General features: G+C 40.2%; 1 protein-coding gene across 2 annotated transcripts; it reads left to right on the top strand.

The window, feature by feature from the left end:
* The first annotated feature begins 4,221 nt into the window (after positions 1–4,221).
* Positions 4,222–20,287, top strand: LOC131246071 (probable thiol methyltransferase 2). Of its 2 annotated transcripts, XM_058245935.1 has the most exons (8): positions 4,222–4,513; positions 6,371–6,504; positions 7,231–7,317; positions 10,958–11,058; positions 11,159–11,258; positions 17,410–17,456; positions 17,612–17,690; positions 19,930–20,287. In XM_058245935.1, the coding sequence occupies exons 1-8, from the start codon at positions 4,300–4,302 to the stop codon at positions 19,984–19,986; spliced, it is 819 nt and encodes a 272-aa protein (XP_058101918.1). In that variant the 5' UTR covers positions 4,222–4,299; the 3' UTR covers positions 19,987–20,287. The 2 variants fall into 2 exon arrangements, with proteins under 2 accessions (XP_058101918.1, XP_058101917.1); XM_058245934.1 differs by lacking the exon at positions 10,958–11,058 and having other exon boundaries at positions 4,223–4,513; positions 11,148–11,258.
* Positions 20,288–21,081: the final 794 nt, after the last annotated feature.

Here is a 21,081-nt window from a genome sequence, read left to right as displayed (position 1 = left end):
ATTGAGCGAGGCAAACTAGAAATTAAGCGAGACAAACATGAAATTGAGCGGAGCCAATGAGAAATTCAGCGGGGCAAACATGAAGGTGGAAGGTTATCAAAGAAATTTAAATTTTTAATAAAAAATTTAGACAATTTTTTGGAGTTTTCGACATATCGAAAACTTTAGTTAACATTTCGACCTGATCAGTCAAAGCGTTTCGACTGATTGACTCGATGGATATATAGGTTACATAGTTTTGAGTATTTTTATGTAACTTATTTCTATTTCTAGTTTTGATTATATATACTGCTGTAATCGATATTAGGGTTACTACTAGACATGCTTACGGGTTTGAAAGGATTACACCATGGACTGTATCTCAAGTGGTAGACTAAGTGAAGATACCTCGTTTCAACATTGAGGTCATGGTATCGATTCCCTAGTGGGGGTGGCTAGTAGTGGAGTGTGCACTGACAGTGGATTGTACTAACAAGCTAACTCTCCCCCCCTCCCAAAAAAAAGGAGGGTTTGAAAGGATTTTTAAAGAAAGAAAAAGATAGGGTTTTTCTCATGGGTCTTTGAATCGGGTGAAAGGAGGGCTTGAGAAGGCGTAAGTAAGTGAAAGAGTTCTATAATGGGTGGACTCTCTCCCATAGCCACTCCCCTATATAAAATGCATTCAGTCCCTAACACATACCTCATGTTTGCCTCGCTAATTTTTAGTTTGCCCCGCTCAATTTCTAATTTGCGCCACTCTATTTCATGTTTGCCCCGCTCAACTTCATGTTTGCCTCACTGAATTTCTAGTTTGCCTCGCTAAAATTCATGTTTGCCCCGCTGAACTTCACGTTTGCCCCACTGAATTCCATGTTTGCCCCGCTCAATTTCTAGTTTGCCCCGCTCAATTTCATGTTTGCCCCGCTGAACTTCACGTTTGCCCCACTGAATTCCATGTTTGCCCCGCTCAATTTCATGTTTGCTCCGCTGAATTTCATGTTTGCCCCACTTAATTTCTAGTTTGCTCCGCTCAATTTCATGTTTGTCTCGCTCAATTTCATTTTTGCCCTACTGAATATCTAGTTTGACCGCGAAGTGATTGAAATTGACCACGAAGTGAATGAAATGAATTTTCGATTATCGACCCGATGGAATCTTGGAAAACAACTAGGTTTGTTAGCTAAATTAGCTTCTCCTACCTCAAAATCATATGTGGTACGTTAAGTAAATCATTCTAGTTTAGGAGATATGCTTGTTGAATAAATAGACAAAGAAATGAATTAAAAGAGAGAAAAAAAAATTATATGCTTGACATGAACTATTTATATAAATATGTAGTAGAGAAAAATATAGGTAGAATAAAGTTCTCCATGTAAAAAATTAAAAAAAAAATTGTGTAGATTGACATGAACTACACTTATGGCTACGGTTATAATCCGTAGCTATAGGTAAAATACCTTCGATACATATCGAATACTCTTCGATATGTATCGAAAATTGCAGGATTTTTTAGGCAAACTCGCTGGACAGTTCTGGACCTTTTTCGATCATATCGAAAGACCTTTGATACATATCGAAGTACATATCGAAACACCTTCGATACATATCAAAGGACATCGAAAAAACAGGGCTACGGCTATGGTTACAGTTATAATCCGTAGCCATAGAAAACACCATAGCCATAGGTTCCTGGTTTTTTTTATTTTTTTAATTTTGCTTTTGTAATCCCCACCACCTTTTGTGGGTTCCATCATGAGGTCTGTGTTATATCCAAACCGTCCATCTATTTGGCGAGCTCATATTAAGCTTGAGACAAAAAATAAGACAAATCTAACCATCAAGTGGACACTATAAAAGGCAGTGGGGAATTGAACATCTACCATTGAAACCCTTTTAGGGGTTACAGAAGTTTTGGATCATTATGAATTTTTTTTTTTCCTTTTCATCCAGGCCTTTGTGACCTTATGAATAGATTGGATGGAAAATAAATGTTAGGGTGGGTCCTACAAAATTTTTAAAAATCAGTTTTCCCGCTGCTCTTTGTGGTGTGGTCCAGTTGATCTTTGGATATGATTTTTTTTTTTTTTTGATAATGCTCCGAAATGATCTCGAAATATGGATGAACGTTGTGGATATAATAAATACATAGCTGTGGGCCATGTAACTTTGATCTCTTTTGAGCCGTTCGTACAAATGTTGGAGGAGCGTCAGCGCTCGTCTCCGAAAGGAAGGGAGGCGTATTTTCGTCGTCAAAATCGCTGTCGGTACGAGCAGGTCTAAGTTCCCAAGGAAAGTTTGTATTGCCTCATAAAAACTGCGGGATAAAAGGTGGGGTCCACAGTCGCAAATTTCTCTCTACACTTCCCTTGCGTTCCGCGGCCCCTGTCATCTGCTGCCAATTTTTCGTCGGCTCACGGCCGGTTGATGGTGGACACTTATCATTTTCCTAGTGCTGTGAGATCTGTAAGGGAGATGAATAATAAAGTTTTGGATCAAGCTGATATTCGTGTTTTTTCTTCATCCATGTCTTTGTGTTCTTATGAACAGGTTGGATGAATAATAAACGTTACTGTGGGCTGTAGCAAGGTTTCAACGGTGGAGATCATTATTCCCACTGTTTCTTGTAGGGTGGTCCACTTGAGCTTTGAATATGCTTCAATTTAGGTATCAGCCCCTGAAATGAACTGGAAAAACGGATGGACGGTGAGGATAAACCACATGCATTCAAGGTGGGCCCAGCAGAGTCTACTCTATCCAATCGAACACAAGTCACATGCCACGTCAGCAGGATTACAGGGACGCAACACAGAGCGTGTGTAACTAACGCTATGCACGTCCACGATATATCTGCGTGACGTAAACTCCGTGTTCATCAGTTGAACTAGGCCTTAAACCCAAAAATCAGACAAATAAAAATCTAAGGGCCCGTTTGGCCGGGTGGATTGGAAGGGATTGAATGGTACTAGGGTGGATGGCATAGATTTCTAGGTAACGATGGTGTTGTCATTGTCTTGAGATCCATGGGATTGCTCTATCCCTGGATTGCTATATCCAGTCTGTTTGGCACGCCCGGCCAATCCTGGGATTAAACCTTCCCATCCCTTCCAATCCCTCGAACCAAACACGTCCCAGGTAAATCTGAACGGATTAGGTTGGATTGGATGGGATTTAAAGGTAATGATGGTATTGTCAATGGATTGTCTTAAGATCCATCGGATTGGGATCAGATTATCACACTGTTTGGCACGCCCGGCCAATCCCGGAATTTAACTTCCAATCCCTTCCAATACCATCCAATCCGACCGGCCAAACGGGCCCTAAGTGGACAGCACAATCGTGGCTATGGCAACGCCCACCATAGAAACATTTCTAGGCCCACCATGGCATTTATACGCATCAATCCCCTTCATGAGGTGGTTTCCACCTGGATGATGGGTAGAGTTGGACATCGAGTCGAGTTGGACCGAGTGAGGGTTGACTTGACTCGATCTGGTTTTGAAATAGTACTGACCCCAACTCGATCCAACTTGATACCGAGTCCAACATGCCTGACTTGATCCGAGTTTGGTCTGGCCTGGACTGATCCGGACTGAGTCTGATCTGGTCAAAAGTACTAAGTCGGGTCGAGTTGACACCAAGTCGGGTTGAGAGATGAGGGAGGGAGTGGAAAGAGGAGAGCGGAGGAGGAGGGTGATAGTGGTGGGTGGTTGCTGGGCTTGGAAGAGGAGGAGGATAAGGGAGGGAGAGAGGGATCGAGTTGGGTAAGGATAGAGAGTCAGGTTGAGTTGGGTTTCAGATCAAGTTGAGTCTAACCGTCGGTCGAATTGAGTTACTGAGTAACTCGAACTCAACTTGGTTCGAGTACAGATTGGACAAAGCTTTCTCAGTTTGGACCGACTCACCCATTTAATTTGGGTCTAGTCAAATTAGACCGAGTTGGATGAGTCAAGTTAGCCAGATCGCGTTATCCCACGCCTATGTTATTAAAGGGAATGCACAAATATGAGACCTAATCATAACTTCGGTGGACTCGAAGAAGGTTTCAATGGTGGGCGTCTCCAACCCCACTTCTTCATGTATTGTGGCACATTTTAGTTTTTGATCTGACTAATTTTCCGTCATTCGTCGTAAAATGAGCTGGCGCAACTGATGGACGGAGTGGATTTTACGTAAACGTCACAGTGGGCCTACAAACCTTTTTTTAAATTTTTTTTTTTTTTTTTTTGTTGCACGTTCACCTTACCACCAGCGTGGTAGGAAATTCGCGTGCGATTTCCAGACGCTAGAAACCGCAGTACGTACGCCGATGGACAACGAGTCATGTGGGTTTTCTCCCCTCGATATCTGCCGGACGCTTTTCTGCTCCACTCCAATCTCGCTTCCAGATTCAAACCTCTGCGTTCCATTAAACGCCTGATTTCCACAACGCGAGCGAGAATGGAAAGCGGAGGAAGAAACGACCGTTTGGACAACCCAAAGTCCGATCCAAGCAAATCGAAGTTACAAGAAATGCTAAGTGGCAGCTCATCGACGGGTAATAATATAACGACTCAGTTATTGGTTTTCGGAATTGTGCTTTTTTTTTTTTTTTTTTGTTCTGATTTGGGTATTCTAACTTGGTGAATTTGGTGGCTGGTTATGGGAGATTTTAGCGGTGGATGTGGAGAATGCTGGACTTTTCTTTTGATTTCTGGGCTGTTTGATTATTTTGTGATATCGCTTCTCTTGGGATTTCTGATGTTTGGCTGGTGGGAGATTCGGAGATGGGTGGTTGGAATTTTGGGATTTTGCATACTTTTGGATTTGTATGTGTCTGTATTGTCTTTTATTTTCTTGATTTTCAAGTTCTGTGGTTGTTTTGTAATGTAGTTTTTCGTTTTTAGGGAACGTGGATTTTGATTGTTGGAGATTTGTAGATGGGGTTGTGATAGAGCGAGCTGTCAGTGGGTCGGGCTTGCTTGAAGGTCTAGTGCGTTTGGTCTACGCTGATTTACAGGCTAGTTGTGCTGGGCCTATGCTCTGAAATCGAGCCCAGTTGATAGACGACTTGTTTTGGGCTCGTTTGGGTGATGTTTAAGTTTCCGGATCTGGGCCTAATTTCAGACCTGTAGAAAGTGGAATGGGCTTGGGCTTGGGCTTGGGCCAGACCACAGCCTGAAGGTGTGAAGGTTGCAATGAGAAGTGATGAAATTTTAGGGTCCTGATGCACTGTAACCTGAATAGTTTCCAGATGCACTGTTTTGTAAATGTAGGACCAATGGTTCAGTAATCCTCACCATTAATCTGAAAGAGGCCACAGTTGATGCGTGATGTGTAAAAGTTTGTGCCGATCATATGATTCTGACCCTTATATCAATGGCCCAGAAATAAACACTTTAGTCTGAAATAACAGTTATAGATTGGTAGAAATGATTCACAATACTTCTCCTCACAAGCTACCTTCCATTGTACTAATAGCAGCAGATGGTGGGTTGGGACTGTCCACTGAGTATGCCTTAACGTGGGATCAACAGTTCAATAAACCACATCGATTGGGCATTCCTAGCCATCCGAGTAGTGCCTTCAAATGATGAAAATAAGATAAAATGGTCAATGTTAAATGGAGAAAAGTGATGGCTTAGATTGTTTGATCAGTGGGCCATCCACTCACCATATGGATGGTCACAATCCACTTCCCGTCTTCCACATATATGGTGTAAGCTCAGCTGTATAAGAGTTAGGGTAGTGATCTCTCTTTATGCTAACCATTGCCAAACCTGTTGGTCAATTGAACAGTTAGCATTGTCCCATCAATGATATTTTTCCACAGTGACCCATTCATGGAAGGGCCCACCAAATGAACTGTTCCAATCCTAGTGAACTGTATTCAAGTTTTGAGTTAGATACAAGTGCACTTCATTTAGATTTTCTCATATAAAAACATGTTTTGTTGGGTTTTAGCAGATGGGTGCAAGGAATGTTGAGTAGGCATGAATTTTGGTTTCATTTATCTATATAGTTTATATCCCGCGGGTAGTTGCGAGATCCTTCTAACTAGGTGCTAGTCCCACTCTGAATGGTGCTTTGAACTTGTTCTCCTGTTCCCGCTTCCTACCTGTTTATACTTGAAAACATTTTGAAACAGATGCTTCACACCGCTCCTGCATCTGAATCCATGGACGCTTTGCTTCATGTCTTGTGCAACTATAATCTTGGGTTGCACCCATGTCCATCGAATAAAATTGATGAATGTGTATTTAGATTCATGCCCATGTGCATGCATGCATACCTTTATGTATACATATGGAATGTACCTAATCTGAACCCCACCTGTTTTTGAAACTTATTCTACCTTTTTCTTGTACTTTTTGAAGTTCCATGTTTCTGAAATTAATGTATTTTGAGTGACCAGATGATGGGTGGGACAAATGCTGGGAACAAGGACTAACTCCATGGGATTTGGGAGGGCCAACACCCGTGATTCTGGATCTTCTTAAGACAGGGGCCCTCCCCAATGGAAGGGTTCTCATCCCAGGATGTGGCAGTGTAAGTTCTGCCATTTTCTTATTCTCAGTGTTACAAAATTCGATGGTTCCTGACCGTCGGAGTATTTCTATTTTAAGCTATCATTCCGACTTTGTTAATGTTGTTTCTGCATGATTGCAACAATATTCAAATCCCTTTGGACAAAAGATTTGAATGAGCTGGGATTCCACTTGCAACCAAACAGGCCCTAAATCTTTTGCAAACCAATCTAGCTTTTACTGTAAAAATTAATATTCTTTCTTTTCATTATCCAAAGGATGGACATATCGACGGTTTGTGAGAGGAGTTCTTGGTTGACATAACAATTAGAACCATACTGTTTGAGATGAACTCTATGATCCTCAGTGCATATTCTCAGGTCAGCTTTTACAAATGTGGCCCATGGTTTGGTGATCAGACCATTGATCTGATGGGCCCATCACCCTGCCTGAGCGGACAAATAACCGCAATGGAGCAAGTCTAACCCTTTGGTGAGAGAGAGAGAGAGAGAGAGAGAGAGAGAGAGAGAGAGAGAGAGAGAGAGAGAGAGAGAGAGAGGATCTTCCAGTCTGGGAGGCTTTTGGATCATAATCCAACCATGGTAGGCCCCACCAAGTTTTCAAAAACCCAAGACTACTATGCATACCATTGCGAAAGGGTCATATTATTCATCTCTATTTGATTCATACTACATAGCTTTGCGATTTGGCCGTTGAAATTGAGAATTGTTTAGTTCATATATGACAGGGTTATGATGTGGTAGCAATTGCCAGCCCTGAGCGCTATGTTGTAGGCTTGGACATATCCGATAGTGCTATCAAGATAGCAAGAGAGGTGAGATCGCTTAAAGAAAATGAGTATGTGACTTTTATTGTTGACAATACATAATTCATATCATCATCATTACCATTGCCATATCCCAACTAATCGGGGCCGGCTACATGATTCCTTTAATGCCGTTCCACTCTAACAAGGGCCTAACTTCAGTTAGACCATGTCTTCAAGTTTTTTCTCACTACCTCCACCCGCATCCTTTTGGGCCTTTCCCTTCCCCTTTTAGAGCCTTCAACTTGTACCAACTCACTCTTAACTGGTGCAATTCTTGGTCTTTATTAAGCATGACCAACCATCTAAGTCAACCATCTAAGTCTACTTTCCTTCATCTTATTACCTATTGGTGGTACTCCTAAATTCCCTTGAATGCATTCATTTCTAATTCCATCCTTGTCTCATCACCCATCCTTCTCAACATCCTCATTTCAGCTACACATCCTATGAACATGTTGTTCCTGAATCGGATTCTATCCCATAAAAGCATGGCTGGTCTTATAGCCATCCTATAAAATTTCCCTTTAAATTTGAATGGTAGATGACAATCACATAAAACTCCAGACGTACATCTCCATTTCTTCCATCCCGCTTGGATTCTATGGGTAACATCTTTCTCAATCTCTCAACTCATGAATTATCGACCCAAGATATTGAAAGTGGTCATGTTGGGAAACTTGGTCAACAATCTTAACTAATTCCTTATTCCCTCTCCTATTGTTACTAAGCCTACACTCATATATAAAAATATAGTTTTTTTGTTTATGCCTTCCCTCATCTTGTCAACCAAAACTATGTGATCTGCAAGCAACATAAACCAATGGATCTCTTCTTACAAATGCCTCATTAACTTGTCCATAATTAATGCAAAAAGGTACAGGCTCAATGCCGACCGCTACTGCAAGTCTACAATAATTGGGAAGTCACTTGTCTCTCCACTAGTGGTCCTTACATTTGTTACTACGTCATACACATCCTTTATCATGTCAATATATCCTCTTGAAACTCCTCTTTCCCAACACCGACTAGATTAATTCTCTAGGGATCCTATTGTAAGCTTTCTCTAAGGCAATAAAGACCATGTGGAGATCCTTCTCTCCCCGTATATCTCTATCACTTGTCTAAGTAGGAAAATAGCTTCATTGGTAGACGTTCTCGACATAAAACCAAACCGATTTCTGATATATTCGTCTCATACCTTAGTCTTTGCTCAATCACTCTATTCAAAAGTTTCATAGAATGACTCATAAGTTTAGTCCCACGATAGTTAGTGCAACTCTCTCTCCTTTATTCTTATAAATAGGTGCTACGGTACTTCTCCATTCATCTAGCATTTTCTTCAATCTTACAATCTTATCGAACAACTTTGTCTACCAAAATAACCCCATATCTCCCAAATACTTCCAATCCTCTATTGTGGTATTGCCTCTACTGCCAGACCCTCGAGAACTACCACCCTCCAACTCCCCAATTCTTCCAAAAACAACTCCATGGGAAGGTAAATAGATTAAATCTGACCCAACATATCCAAAAAATCTGAGGGATAAGCTATCGATTTGAGAAAACTTGATGAAAAACAGAGATTTGGAATTTTCCGGTCAGAAGTGAAATGTGACTCAAACGTACCTCAGATGTGCTCCCTAAATCTTGTAAAAATCACCACAAATCTTCTAAGATCGAGATCTATCAAACCACGTTCTTCCTAATAAAATAATAATAATAATAAGTTGTACGGTTCGTACACTTATTGACATCAGTTGTTACAGTTATTGATGTTAGCAGATTTCGATGTCACCAATCAACGCAAGAAATGAGGCTTGGATACCAAGTTGGTTTTAGGAGATTTGAAGTGAAGAAGGAGAAGAAGTGTTGAGAGAGAGAGAGAGAGAGAGAGAGAGAGAGAGAGAGAGAGAGAGATACATGCTCCAAGGGAGCACACCACTTTTTCTTTCTTCTCTCTCCTTGAAAGGAAGTGAAATTATATATATATATATATATATATATATATATATATAAGAATCAATCTCTCACACACCACTTTTTCTTTCTTCTCTCTCCTTGAAAGGAAGTGAAAATTTTTAATTAAAAGAATAGAAAGGAAAACTAATTACAACAAAGACGCTGAATGCATGGGGGAAAGAAAGATTACAACTATCCGACAACTCCAAACAAGAAGCCCAACTCATGACATCCTCCTTAACTCTCCTAAACACCTCCACAGCAAAGCCATTCTGATTCTTGAAGCATCTATTATTCCTCTCTCCCCAAATAGTTCAAATTCCAGCGAGCAAGGTTAAGTCCCAAAGCACTTTCCCTTTCTTGCCTCACATCCAAGTTTGAAAGAAATCCTTGATAGAGCATGGCCCAACCCATGTGATTTCTAATTATGATGAAGACCTATCCCACACTTCACGGGCAAAGGGGTACAAATAAAGAGATGGTTGACTAATTCAATGTTCCTTGTACACATCAAACATATATTGGGGAGCACCATGTTCCTCTTTTGAAGGTTGTTGATGGTTAGCACTTTTATTTCTACCTACTAACCAAGCAAATGCTGCAACCCTAGGAGGAGCTCCTCTCTTCTAAACAAAAGATGAATAGCTCCGGCAATTTAAGAACAACCAAGAAGCACCCCGAGCTCTCCAACCTCCAAACCATGTGTTCGTTTTCACTGGCCAACGGAATCACATGCTGAAGGCACTCCAGTAAACAAAAGAACTCAGCCAGCTCCTCATCAAACAGATTCTGACAATCGGGGGAGGGTATCCAAACCACTCTATCGGCACACCATGAGAAACACCGTGGAATGAGAACATCCACTTTCAAGGCAAGTCTTAACAAGATTCAGGGAAGCGTCCTTAAGCTTCTAATCGTCGATCCAAATATACTTCCACAACCTTATCCTTTCTCCATTACCAATGGAGAAGCCAATCCCCTTGGTGAATGGCTGGCACATTTTGGCAATTGCCTTCTAGATAACCAAAGATCTATAGAGGGAAGATTCATTAGCCCCCCTTTCACATTGCCATGTTTCTTTCGATGATTTTTTACGAAACATGTCTGGAGACACCCCAAATCGCCACCACCACTTCCTGAGAAGAGCAAAATTTACGTCTTCCATTTTTCTTATGCCTGCACCCCTCTCCCATAGTTCCATTTTTCTTCTCTCTTCTTATGCAGCTTTTCTACCATAATATTCCTACAAAAACCATAATGAAGTCCAAGCTAATTTTGAAGGTGGTCTACAATTGCTTAATGGATTTTAATTTGTAAATTTAACCTTATTTTTAGAGGAAAATTTCAACCAATTTCTAAAAGAATATCTCTCTAACTATTTGCATAAATTGTCGAGCCAGATGTCTTCATCATTGCCAAATGCAAATTATTTCTCCTTTTTAAAGGCGGATTTCTTCATTTGGCATCCAACTGAGTTGTTTGATCTCATTTTCGATTATACATAAGTCCTCACTTCGGGGTTTATCTTTCATTTCTTCACTGTCATTTTTCTCAGTTTCTCATGCATATTTTCTTTCAATTGCTTAATGGATTTTAATTTGTAAATTTAACCTTATTTTTAGAGGAAAATTTCAACCAATTTCTGAAAGAATATCTCTCTAACTATTTGCATAAATTGTCGAGCCAGATGTCTTCATCATTGCCAAATGCAAATTATTTCTCCTTTTTAAAGGCGGATTTCTTCATTTGGCATCCAACTGAGTTGTTTGATCTCATTTTCGATTATACGTAAGTCCTTGCTTCGGGGTTTATCTTTCATTTCTTCACTGTCATTTTCTCAGTTTCTCAAGCATATTTTCTTTCAATGCTCACATTAGAAACATTGCAGGTTCTTCTGTGCAATTGAACCATCCTTGAGGTCATCTTGGGCAAGTAAAGTTAAAGATCTTCTGAAAGCAGATGGAGAGCTTATTACCCTGATGTTTCCGGTAACTTTTAGTACGTTTTATGTTCTGTTATTTGATCATTTTGCTTTCTAAAGTTAATGGAGACTGTCTGTGTTATTATTTATTTATTTTTTTAAAAACAACTTGATTAATGAGATTATGAAAATATTTGACTTTCAGAACTCATATTTTATTTTCCACTGTAAAAAGACTGCTGCTTGGCCTTAAATTGTATGGTGTTTGTGGAATCTTCCCAAAAGGCAAAGAGAAATGCTCCCACGCAAGTAGTTGGCCTGTGGAGCCCACCATGGTGTTTGTATGACATCTCGCCCATGTACTCCCACTATGAAAATGGAATGCCCTAAAAATCAGGTCAATCCAACTATTAAATGCACCCCATGTGAATGTAGAGTTTTTGGTTGGTGGTTCATCATTTTCTATTATCTGCCCAATCTGATGGTTGGATCCACCTAACTTTGAGTTCTCCCATTTTCATGGTGGGACAACCTTGCTGGACGGGTGAGATGTCATTCAAACACCATGGTGGGCCCCACAAACCAACTAGTTGTGTGTGAGCATTCTCTAAGATGGGGACATCACGCGCACACGCACGCCCCCTATGCACGTACAGGAGGAGGAGGACCCCACCGTCGATCTGGATCGATGACGACGTCCAGGGAGGACCTCCTAGCTAGAGGACTACGTTTTGGTCCCTTGGAGTGGCACCTGATCGTCATGTGAATCCTACCATGGGTTCTCATGATCGTGGCCCACTATTCTAAACGATCTAGTACTTTGAGTCTTGGTTATTTTTGTTATTAGGAACATTATGGATGGTTTAGATTGCTTTGATTAGTTGTTATTTGTGGTTACTTCATCTCTAAGTAATAGGTTATACACATGGCGCGAGTTTTAAGGTATAGGATTTTATTATAAATAGACACCCCTTGTAGGTTTTTTTTCTCATGGAAGTTTGAATAAAATTTCTACGTTTTTCCTGCTCCTTTCTGAGTTGTGAAAGCCTAATTGGGTGCGAAGCCTTCCCTACTTCGAAGGGCTAACTACTGTGGTGCGAAGCCACACCTATCCCGATTCGCTCCCACCTTCTACCATCCATATTTCTCTTCTGCTACAATCATCTACGCTTCAAATTCATCCTCTATTGCAGCCGTTTTTCTCTCTACAACAAATTTCTAGAATCTGGCCCTGCAGGAAGGCTGAAACTTCGGCGGAGTACCACGCACAAATCGTGCATCGGATCAAGTTGAAATTTGAGGGTTTTGGAATCCACCCCCGGCCGACCAGGGCTAAGCTGGCTTTTTTTTGAATGGTGGGCCCCACACACATGCGGTCGGGATCACACGCATGTGCGTCTGGGCCATTGCTGCTGTCCCCACGTGCGGTACTTCTCTGGTTCGTCTCTCTCCCCTTTCACCCAAAATCCCTAAACCTAATCATAAATTATTCAAATCCCCAATTTTATGCCATTTCTTTAACCTTAGGGTTCCCCGAATTGAAATTTCTGAATCCCTTGGATTGGGGGAATTATTTCCATGCATGTATGGAAGAATTTACCCTTCTTTGATTTTTGTTTGGTATATAATTTTGATTGATCCGGCCCTAGCATGTGTAGGCCTGGATCCGCATAAGATTCCCCTTGATTAAGTGTTTGAACTTTTGTGTGGGATGTGGAATTTTGTGTAACTGTTTCTGAACTAGTGTGATCTAAAGCCTGAAAATCTTGCACATCATACTTGAATTTAATGTCCTACATCAAATTTGGTTTCAGAGAACAAGGTTTTTTTTTTAGGGGAATGCATTGCATGTTTAGGGTTTTGTTTATTTGTGTCTATTATGCATTAAGTATCATCATATAGAGCTGTTTAGAGGTCCATAATTTCTAATATAAGCTGCTGAATTTTCTGCTATCAAAAAATCTGCATATCTCTTTGCTGGATTTTCTGTTGACAGATTTTTTGGGCAGATAAGTTACTGGAAATTGAGTAGTATTGTGTCGTTTTCCCCATATAGAGTCCTATAGGAGCATTTAGTCCCATTTAAGCATATATAGTCGTATTAGAAGGTCCTTGAGTTGAGTTAATAGTTGTATACCCACACGTACAAGTCGTAGTTTTGGCTTGCACCTTACACTAAACATAGAGCAATTGCAAGAGTCAATGAACAAAGTTGACCTAGCAGTTTGAGTCTTTGGGTAAGCGCTTGGAACAATGTATGGACCAACGCTTCGAGCAGCTTGATGTGCGCATTACTCAACTGGAGACCTCCGCCAGGGCAAACCCCACCATTGGGGAAGATGCCCAATCTCAGGCAGGTGGTCAGGAGGATAGATCAAGAAATGGAGGTGGCCAAGGAATCGGTTATGGGCACGCACCCGTGCACCCACACCGAGGGACATCAAGACCACTATGACCCCGATGCGCATCTTCTCAAAGGAGTTAGAGTAGATGCCCCTCACGCTTGATGACCACTTGGATCCTAAAGCTTTTCTAGATTGGTTGGCAGACATGAACTACTATTTTGAGTGGTACAACATGTACGGCCTTGTGGCTTGAGAGAGTGCACCAGAGGCTAGTATAGAGTTACCCACTGAGGCCATTCCGGTAGTGGATGAGTTTCGTGATGTCTTTCCTGATGATCTATCGGATGAGTTTCCCCCTATGAGGGATATACAATACATCAGGACGTGGGACACCGTACTACCTATAGTTGAGTTTGCGTTTAATAGTTCTGTCAATAGGTCCACGGGTCTAAATCCTTTTGAAGTCGTTACTAGTTATAAACCTAGAAAATCTATTGATCTTGTCCCTATTTCTTTGTCCCACAGGCCATCAGAGTCTGTAGAATCTTTTACGCATCACATTCACTCATTGCATCAAAAAATCAGGCAAAAAATTACGACTAGTAAAGAACATTATAAAATTTCTGCAGACCAACATAAACGATTCAAAGAATTCAATGTAGGGGACTCTGTGATGGTCTACATCAGGCCAAAGCGGTACCCTGAGGGAGTCGTTCGTAAATTACACGCGCGTAGCGCTAGACCATTCAAAATTATAAAACGAAACGGTCTCAATGCGTATGTGGTAGATCTTTCACCTTCCATGGGAATTAGTTCCACATTCAATGTGGAGGATCTAGTTGCATTTCAGGGGACTACTGATACATTGTCCGGCCTTTCACCTAACCATCCTGATTCCCCAGACCTTTCCCTTGATCTATGGCACCCTCCCGACCCATCTTTCCAGCCTCTACGTCCCATACCTACCCTTTCCCGACCCATTTTTCCAGCCTCTACGTCCCATACCTACCCTTTCCTGACCCATTTTTCCAGCCTCTATCTCCCATAGCTACCCATCCTGACCCATCTTTCCAGCTACTACGTCCCATATCTACCCTTCCTGACCTATTTTCTCAGCCTCTACCTCGCATACCTACTCGTTCCGACCCATCTTCCCAGTTTTCACCTCCCATACATACCCTTTCCACACCCAGAGAGGAGATAGAGGATATCCTAGACCATCAGATAGTTTCGACGACGGACGACGGATTTCAAAAGTTCCTTGTCAAGTGGAAGTTACGCTCAGCTTTAGACAGTACGTGGCTCACTGAGGAGGAGTTTCAAAGACTTGATCCTGACATCTTGGAGCGGTTCAAGAGTTTTGTTTCGCCAGTGACGAAATCTTCGCAGTCGGGGAGAGTTGATGGGGACATCACGCGCACACGTATGCACCCTACGCACGTATGCGAGGAGGAGGAGGACCCCACCGTCGATCTGGATCGATGACAACTTCCAAGGAGGACCTCCTAGTTAGAGGACTGCGTTTTTGTCCCTTGGAGTGGACCCGATCGTCATGTGAATCCTACCATGGGTTTTCATGATCGTCGTCCACGATTCTAAACGATCTAGTACTTTGAGGCTTGGTTATTTTTGTTCTTAGGAACATCATGGACGGTTTAGATTGCTTTGATTAGTTGTTATTTGTGATTACTTCATCTCTAAGTAATAGGTTGCGCACATGGCGCAAGTTTTGGGGTACAGGGTTTTATTATAAATAGACATCCCTTGTAGGTTTTTTTTCTCATGGAATATTAAATAAATTTTTTGCATTTTTCCTGCTCCTTTCTGAGTTGTGAAAGCTTATTGGGTGTGAATCCCTCCCTTTTTAAACGGGCTAACTACCGTGGTGTGAAGCCCTCCCTTTTTAAACGGGCTAACTACTGTGGTGTAAAGCCACTCCTATCCCGATTCACCCCCACCTTCTACCATCTATATTTCTTTTCTCATACAATCATCTACGCTTCAAATCCATCCTCTATTGCAACCGTTTTTCTCTCTACAGCAGATTTCCAGAATCCGGCCTTGTAGGAGGCCTGAAACTTCGGCGAAGCACCACGCACAAACCGTGCATCGGATCGAGCTGAAATTTAGGGATTTTCGAGTCCACCCCTGGCCGATCAGGGCGAAGCTGGCCTTTTTCTGAATGGTGGACCCCACAGATGTGTGGCTGGGATCACACGCACGTGCGTTTGGGCCATTGCTGCTGTCCCCGCATGCGGTACTTCTCTAGTTCGTCTCTCTCCTCTCTTTCACTCAAAATCCCTAAACCTAACCCTAAATTATTCAAATCCCCAATTTTATGTCCTTTCTTCAACCTTAGGGTTCCCCGAATTAAAATTTCTGAATCCCTTAGATTGGGAGAATTATTTCTGTGCATGTGTGGAAGACTTTACCCACCTTTAATTCTTGTTTGGTTTATAATTTTGATTGATCCAGCCCTAGCATGTGTAGGCCTGGATCCGCAAAAGATTCCCCTTGATTGAGTGTTTGAACTTTTGTGTGGGATGTAGAATTTTGTATAATTGTTTCTAAACTAGCGTGATCTAAAGCCTGAAATTCTTGCACATCATACTTGAATTTCATGTCCTGCATCACTCTATATATAATATGTATGTACATATGTACACACAGACACATATGTACGTATGACATACGATTAATATCATCATCGCAGCCTTGTCTAAGCTATTTGGGGTCGGACTAATGAATCCTATTCTGCCAACCATCTTATCCAACCCTAGATTGATCAATATTTTTAATAGAAACTCTCACCATTCATATACCATTAATATACGTACAAAAATTGCTTAAATAGGTTTAAAATAGGAGAATTATGATTTAGAAAGGAGGAGAAAACTAGAAGATTGTGACTTGGAAATAAATAGGTGTAAAATCCAATGAAGGATATTAAATAAATAAAGAACTGAAAGTTAAAAAACAAAAATGTTAAAGACTTCAAAAAAGATGGAAGACTTGTTCATTTACTTAATATGAATTGACTTGGGCCAAGTTTTTTGCGACTCAGTGGATCGGCCCAATCAAAGCAAAACTCTTCCAAGTTGTCAAAACCTGGATGAGTTTTGTATGGTTCTGATCCATAGTGTAAATCGGCTAGGTTTATGGCCTATTAGAGTCGACTAAGTTTGTAGTAGACTCACCAAGTTTTCAAACAATGCTTCAGCCTGTCCAACCACTTTGACATGCATGTCTCCATTCCTACAAATGAGAGGTAGTACTTTTCGTGGAACATGAGGAGAAGCTCGAACCTGACCCTTTTTCCTGTTTCTAAATTGAGGAGCTTATCTTTCAAGGAAAAATAAAAATAAAAAATAGAGGTCAATTTTAGGTGGAAGTGTTGTTGATTTTAGATCATGTGTCCATCTTGGTTTCTCAAATATTTTCAACGTCTCATTTACCTAATCTCAACTAAGATATGGTCAGAATACGTACTACCTATTAGTTTATATGGATTAATAAAGTAAATTCATTATTTCATAGTAGGAATTTATTGTCATTGTCATTTTGGGAGAAGCACAGAAACTCGCATGGGACCTGAATTTGGTCATTTGTAGAGAATAGACAAAGTTCAATTCACTTTTGTGTGTGTGTGTGTGTGTGTGTGTGTGTGTGTGTGTGTGTGTGGGTTTTTTGGTTCCTTTTGCAGCTTTCCCCTTCATGAGCGTTTCTTCTTATTTATAGAAGGAAATACTTGATTGAGAAAATATAAGCATCATGGAGACAACTGTTCAAGGGATGTGGCCATTATCAAAAGTTCCTTTTATCTTCATTGCATTTTCTATTCATATTTGAAAGTTAACATTGTTTCCATGGCAGATAAGCGATCATGTCAGAGGACCCCCTTATAAAGTTTCTGTGGCTGAGTAATTCCCTACCTTTAGAAATTTATTGTGTGCAATGTTTATCTTCTCTCCTCTTCTTAACTTTAATCCAGCTTTTTATCTATATCAAGTAGTGGAGAATGTTTCTCCACTGGTGCAATTTGAAGAAAACATATTGATGCTTCTCTCTCTGGCAGCTATGAGGGAGTATTGCATCCCATGGGTTTTGAGGCTGTTTCAGTAATAGATAACGAGCTAGCAATTGAGCCACGGAAGGTACAGTTTGCAAAACATGACATGCTGGCGTTATAGTTCTGGAAAGCATATTTTGTTACTAATGTTGGACTGTTGGTTGCCATTCAGAAAAGAAAAAAGAAAAAAGAGAGTTGCAGAAGGTTCAGAAATGCATGATATTATTGTTTTTCAATTACTAAATAATGTTTTTCTTCCTAACGGTCATATAGACATGTGTCCAACCTACGTGTCAGAGGCAACAATTTGTACAAATTGAATTGTCCATGGTGCAGTGTGCAACAGTGTAGAGTTGTAGAATGTTACCTAAATCACCAAACCCCCTTGTGTTTTCTGTTCAGAATTGTGCAATCCGGACTATGTCATTCGCCATCTGAATTACTATTTTTAGCAACTGAAATTATGGTTTCATACTCTTGCTGAAGTTATAATGCAAATTTATACTTACCATTTAGAGATCGATGCTTGTATTTTATTCAGTTAATGATTCTTAGTATGTGGGGTTTGGAATGACAACATTAATCATTTCATATATAAACTGCAAAATGAATTTATATATATAACTATATTGAATACATTTAGTGCATGTATTGAAGTGACGCTGATGATCCTACCCCTAGTGCACCACATATTCAAGTAGCATACTGCATACCCGTTCCAGTACCACACACCGAAGCAACCCACGATCTAGGTATCCTTGAAGGTTCCCATTTTTCTATTAGCTATATTGAAGTTATCCTTTCTTACTGGTTGGGTAAAGATTAAATAACCAGTGAGAATTGAATTGTCCCTTTTTCTCTCTTAACGTAGTTAAATTCCTCGTCATCTAATTAGTGACATGGAAATGCATTGTCATCTTTGTGCATGAGTATGGATCACCAACTCTGCCAAAGTATCAAGTAATTCCTCTCTCTATATTCATGAATGTATTCTTGGATAGCTTTGGTAATTATAAGCTTTTTGGTTTTTTTTGTTAAAAACTTTAGTAGGTATTATCAAGCAATTCATGACTGTTGGGCCCTGATGTGGATGGTTAGGATTTGGTTTTCACTTTACCTTTACAGTTTTGTGAAGATTTAACAGACGTTCCATGTCTCAATATTTTACTGATCTTCATACAAAATAGGCATTTTGTCTCATAATCATCACCACCATCATCATAGCCTTGTCCTGGCTATGGGTATTGGCTTTATGAATCCTGTTTTGCCAATGTTCAAGACAGGAATTCTCTGGTTGTTTGGCAGAAGTTCGACAATCAGCTGCCGACCCAACATTAAGGGCCTGTTTGGATACCACCAAATAAGTTTCTTTTTAACTTAAGTTATTAAGTTACTTTTTTAGTTTAGTTTGGTAAACATGATTGTAAAAGTAACTTATATGCTCAAGGCTACTTGAACCAATAATTTTTTAAAATCTTTTTAACTTTTCACCTCTCTCTCTCTCTCTCTCTCAAAGGAGGGCCCACATGATAGACTGTCTACATTGAAGGTGGGGCTCACAAATGAGTGGTCCACATCAAAGGTTGGCCTCACATGATGGACGATGGATGTGGGGGACAAACTTGAGCATGGTGTGTCGTAAAGGCTTGTTACATAAAGGTAACGGTAGCATCCATTACACTTTACAGGGTCATAACGGTCGTAACAACTGTTATGGAAAAAATGACCTGTAATCGCTGTAAATGGCCCATTATGCCCCCTATAAAGGCCGTAACAGCCCTGTAATGGTATGTTAAGAGGCAAAGACAGGTTTTTCGGAATTATTTTTTTTGCAAATGTCAAGGGGCAGATGCATGTTTTTTGGATTTTCTTTTTCAAAAAAAAAAAAAAAAAAAAAGATATCGTAGCAGCTGTTATGGACCGTAATAGCCGTTATTACCTGTATCGTAAAAGTAATGGTGGTGGCTATTATGACCACCGTTACCATTACAAAATACCTTGGACGTAAGGGATAAATACTTATGATGTCGGAAACCAAACATGCTTTTCTACTTTTTGGCTGATAAGTATGTTGTTTACCAAACATACTTATTTACTGAATAAGTAGAAACCAAGAAAAGCTACTTGTGGCATAAGTAGCTTATTTAAAGTCATTTACAATCCAAACGTCCCCTAACCATCCTCCTTTACCTGGGCTAGGGACCAGCTGATGCAATCGTTACTAGGTGGAGTGATGAAGTAGATCTCATAGTACAGCGAATGAAATTAGTTATATCCTCATACGATGATTTTTATTTTTATTTCCTTTTCTTTTCTTTTGCCAGGGAAGAGAGAAGCTTGGAAGATGGAAGAAGAGGCCTTTAAAGCACGCTTGCATGTGAACAATTGCAACATTTGTAATTGGAGGATACCCGGTACTTGTACAACTTTTATGAAACTGCATAAGGTTCTTTTTCTTCGTTACCATTTACGAAAAGAACCCAACAATAATAGCAATAATGATGATAATGATGATGAATTAATGCAGAGATTTCCAACTACCACACACAGCAGCATGTGGCTATATGTGTATGATTTATATAGCAATCTTGTATGTGAACAATTACAACATTAGTTATCGGACGATACCCAATACTTGTATGACTTTTATAAACTGTACAAGGTTCTTTTTCTTCATTACCATATGCAAAAAGAGCCCAACAATAACAGCGATAATGATGATGATGAATTAATGCCGAGGTTTCCTACTCTCACACGCACCAGCATGTGGCTATATATGTATAACATCCTACCCTTTATCAGAAGGGACCCACTGTGAACGTTATGGCCAAAACTTGGGGCTGGTCACTTATCATGTAGGCATCTCATGAAAAATAAAAATAAATGAATGAAAAATAATTGGACAGTAAGAAAGAAAAAAGAAAAAAGAAAAAAAAGAAAGAAAAGGAATTTCTAGTCTTAGAGTGTTCTTTTTCCTTTTCTTCTTTCCAATCATGTGTGGCCTCTACTTGTAGCTCACCAACCCAAGGTTTTTGCCAGATGCTTTATGCAGTGTGGTTCCCTCCTGATATACAGCTCGAATGTCATATACATGTGTCCTTGTGTGTGTGTGTGTGTGTGTGTGTTCGCATGACGTGTAAATAGGTGGTCCCAAATGATGGTGGTGATAGAGGAATGACAAGTTGGTTCTTAACCATTGGGTAGCAGTCTTTTTCAATCATGGGGTTTGGTTATACCAAATTTCATGAAATATCGTCAAATTTTACACCAAATCATGCTGATTAATCACGACATATCATGATATTTTGTGCAACCAAACGCTCCCTTATATAATTATAGTGAATGGATTTGGTTTTGTTGCTTTTTTGAAGTGATGATAATTTTCTTAGAAAAACCCCGAAGCCAAAGAATATATAAGAAGAAAAGCAAAATACAAACAAAAACCCTTTACAACTCTGACCATCAAACAGGAAAAT

This window comes from Magnolia sinica, chromosome 5 (assembly GCF_029962835.1).
Source record: "Magnolia sinica isolate HGM2019 chromosome 5, MsV1, whole genome shotgun sequence".
Classification (NCBI taxonomy): domain Eukaryota; kingdom Viridiplantae; phylum Streptophyta; class Magnoliopsida; order Magnoliales; family Magnoliaceae; genus Magnolia; species Magnolia sinica.
The sequence above is the reverse complement of the archived record's forward strand: the minus strand, read 5'-3'. Positions and strand labels throughout refer to the sequence as shown.

Excerpts from the sequence above, each read along its gene's own strand:
- LOC131246071 (XM_058245935.1), top strand. The coding sequence starts at position 4,300 with ATGTGGGTTTTCTCCCCTCGATATCTGCCGGACGCTTTTCTGCTCCAC. Across the intron at positions 6,505-7,230 it reads TCATCCCAGGATGTGGCAGT|GGTTATGATGTGGTAGCAAT; the intron begins GTAAGTTCTGCC and ends CATATATGACAG. Across the intron at positions 17,457-17,611 it reads TATAAAGTTTCTGTGGCTGA|CTATGAGGGAGTATTGCATC; the intron begins GTAATTCCCTAC and ends TCTCTCTGGCAG.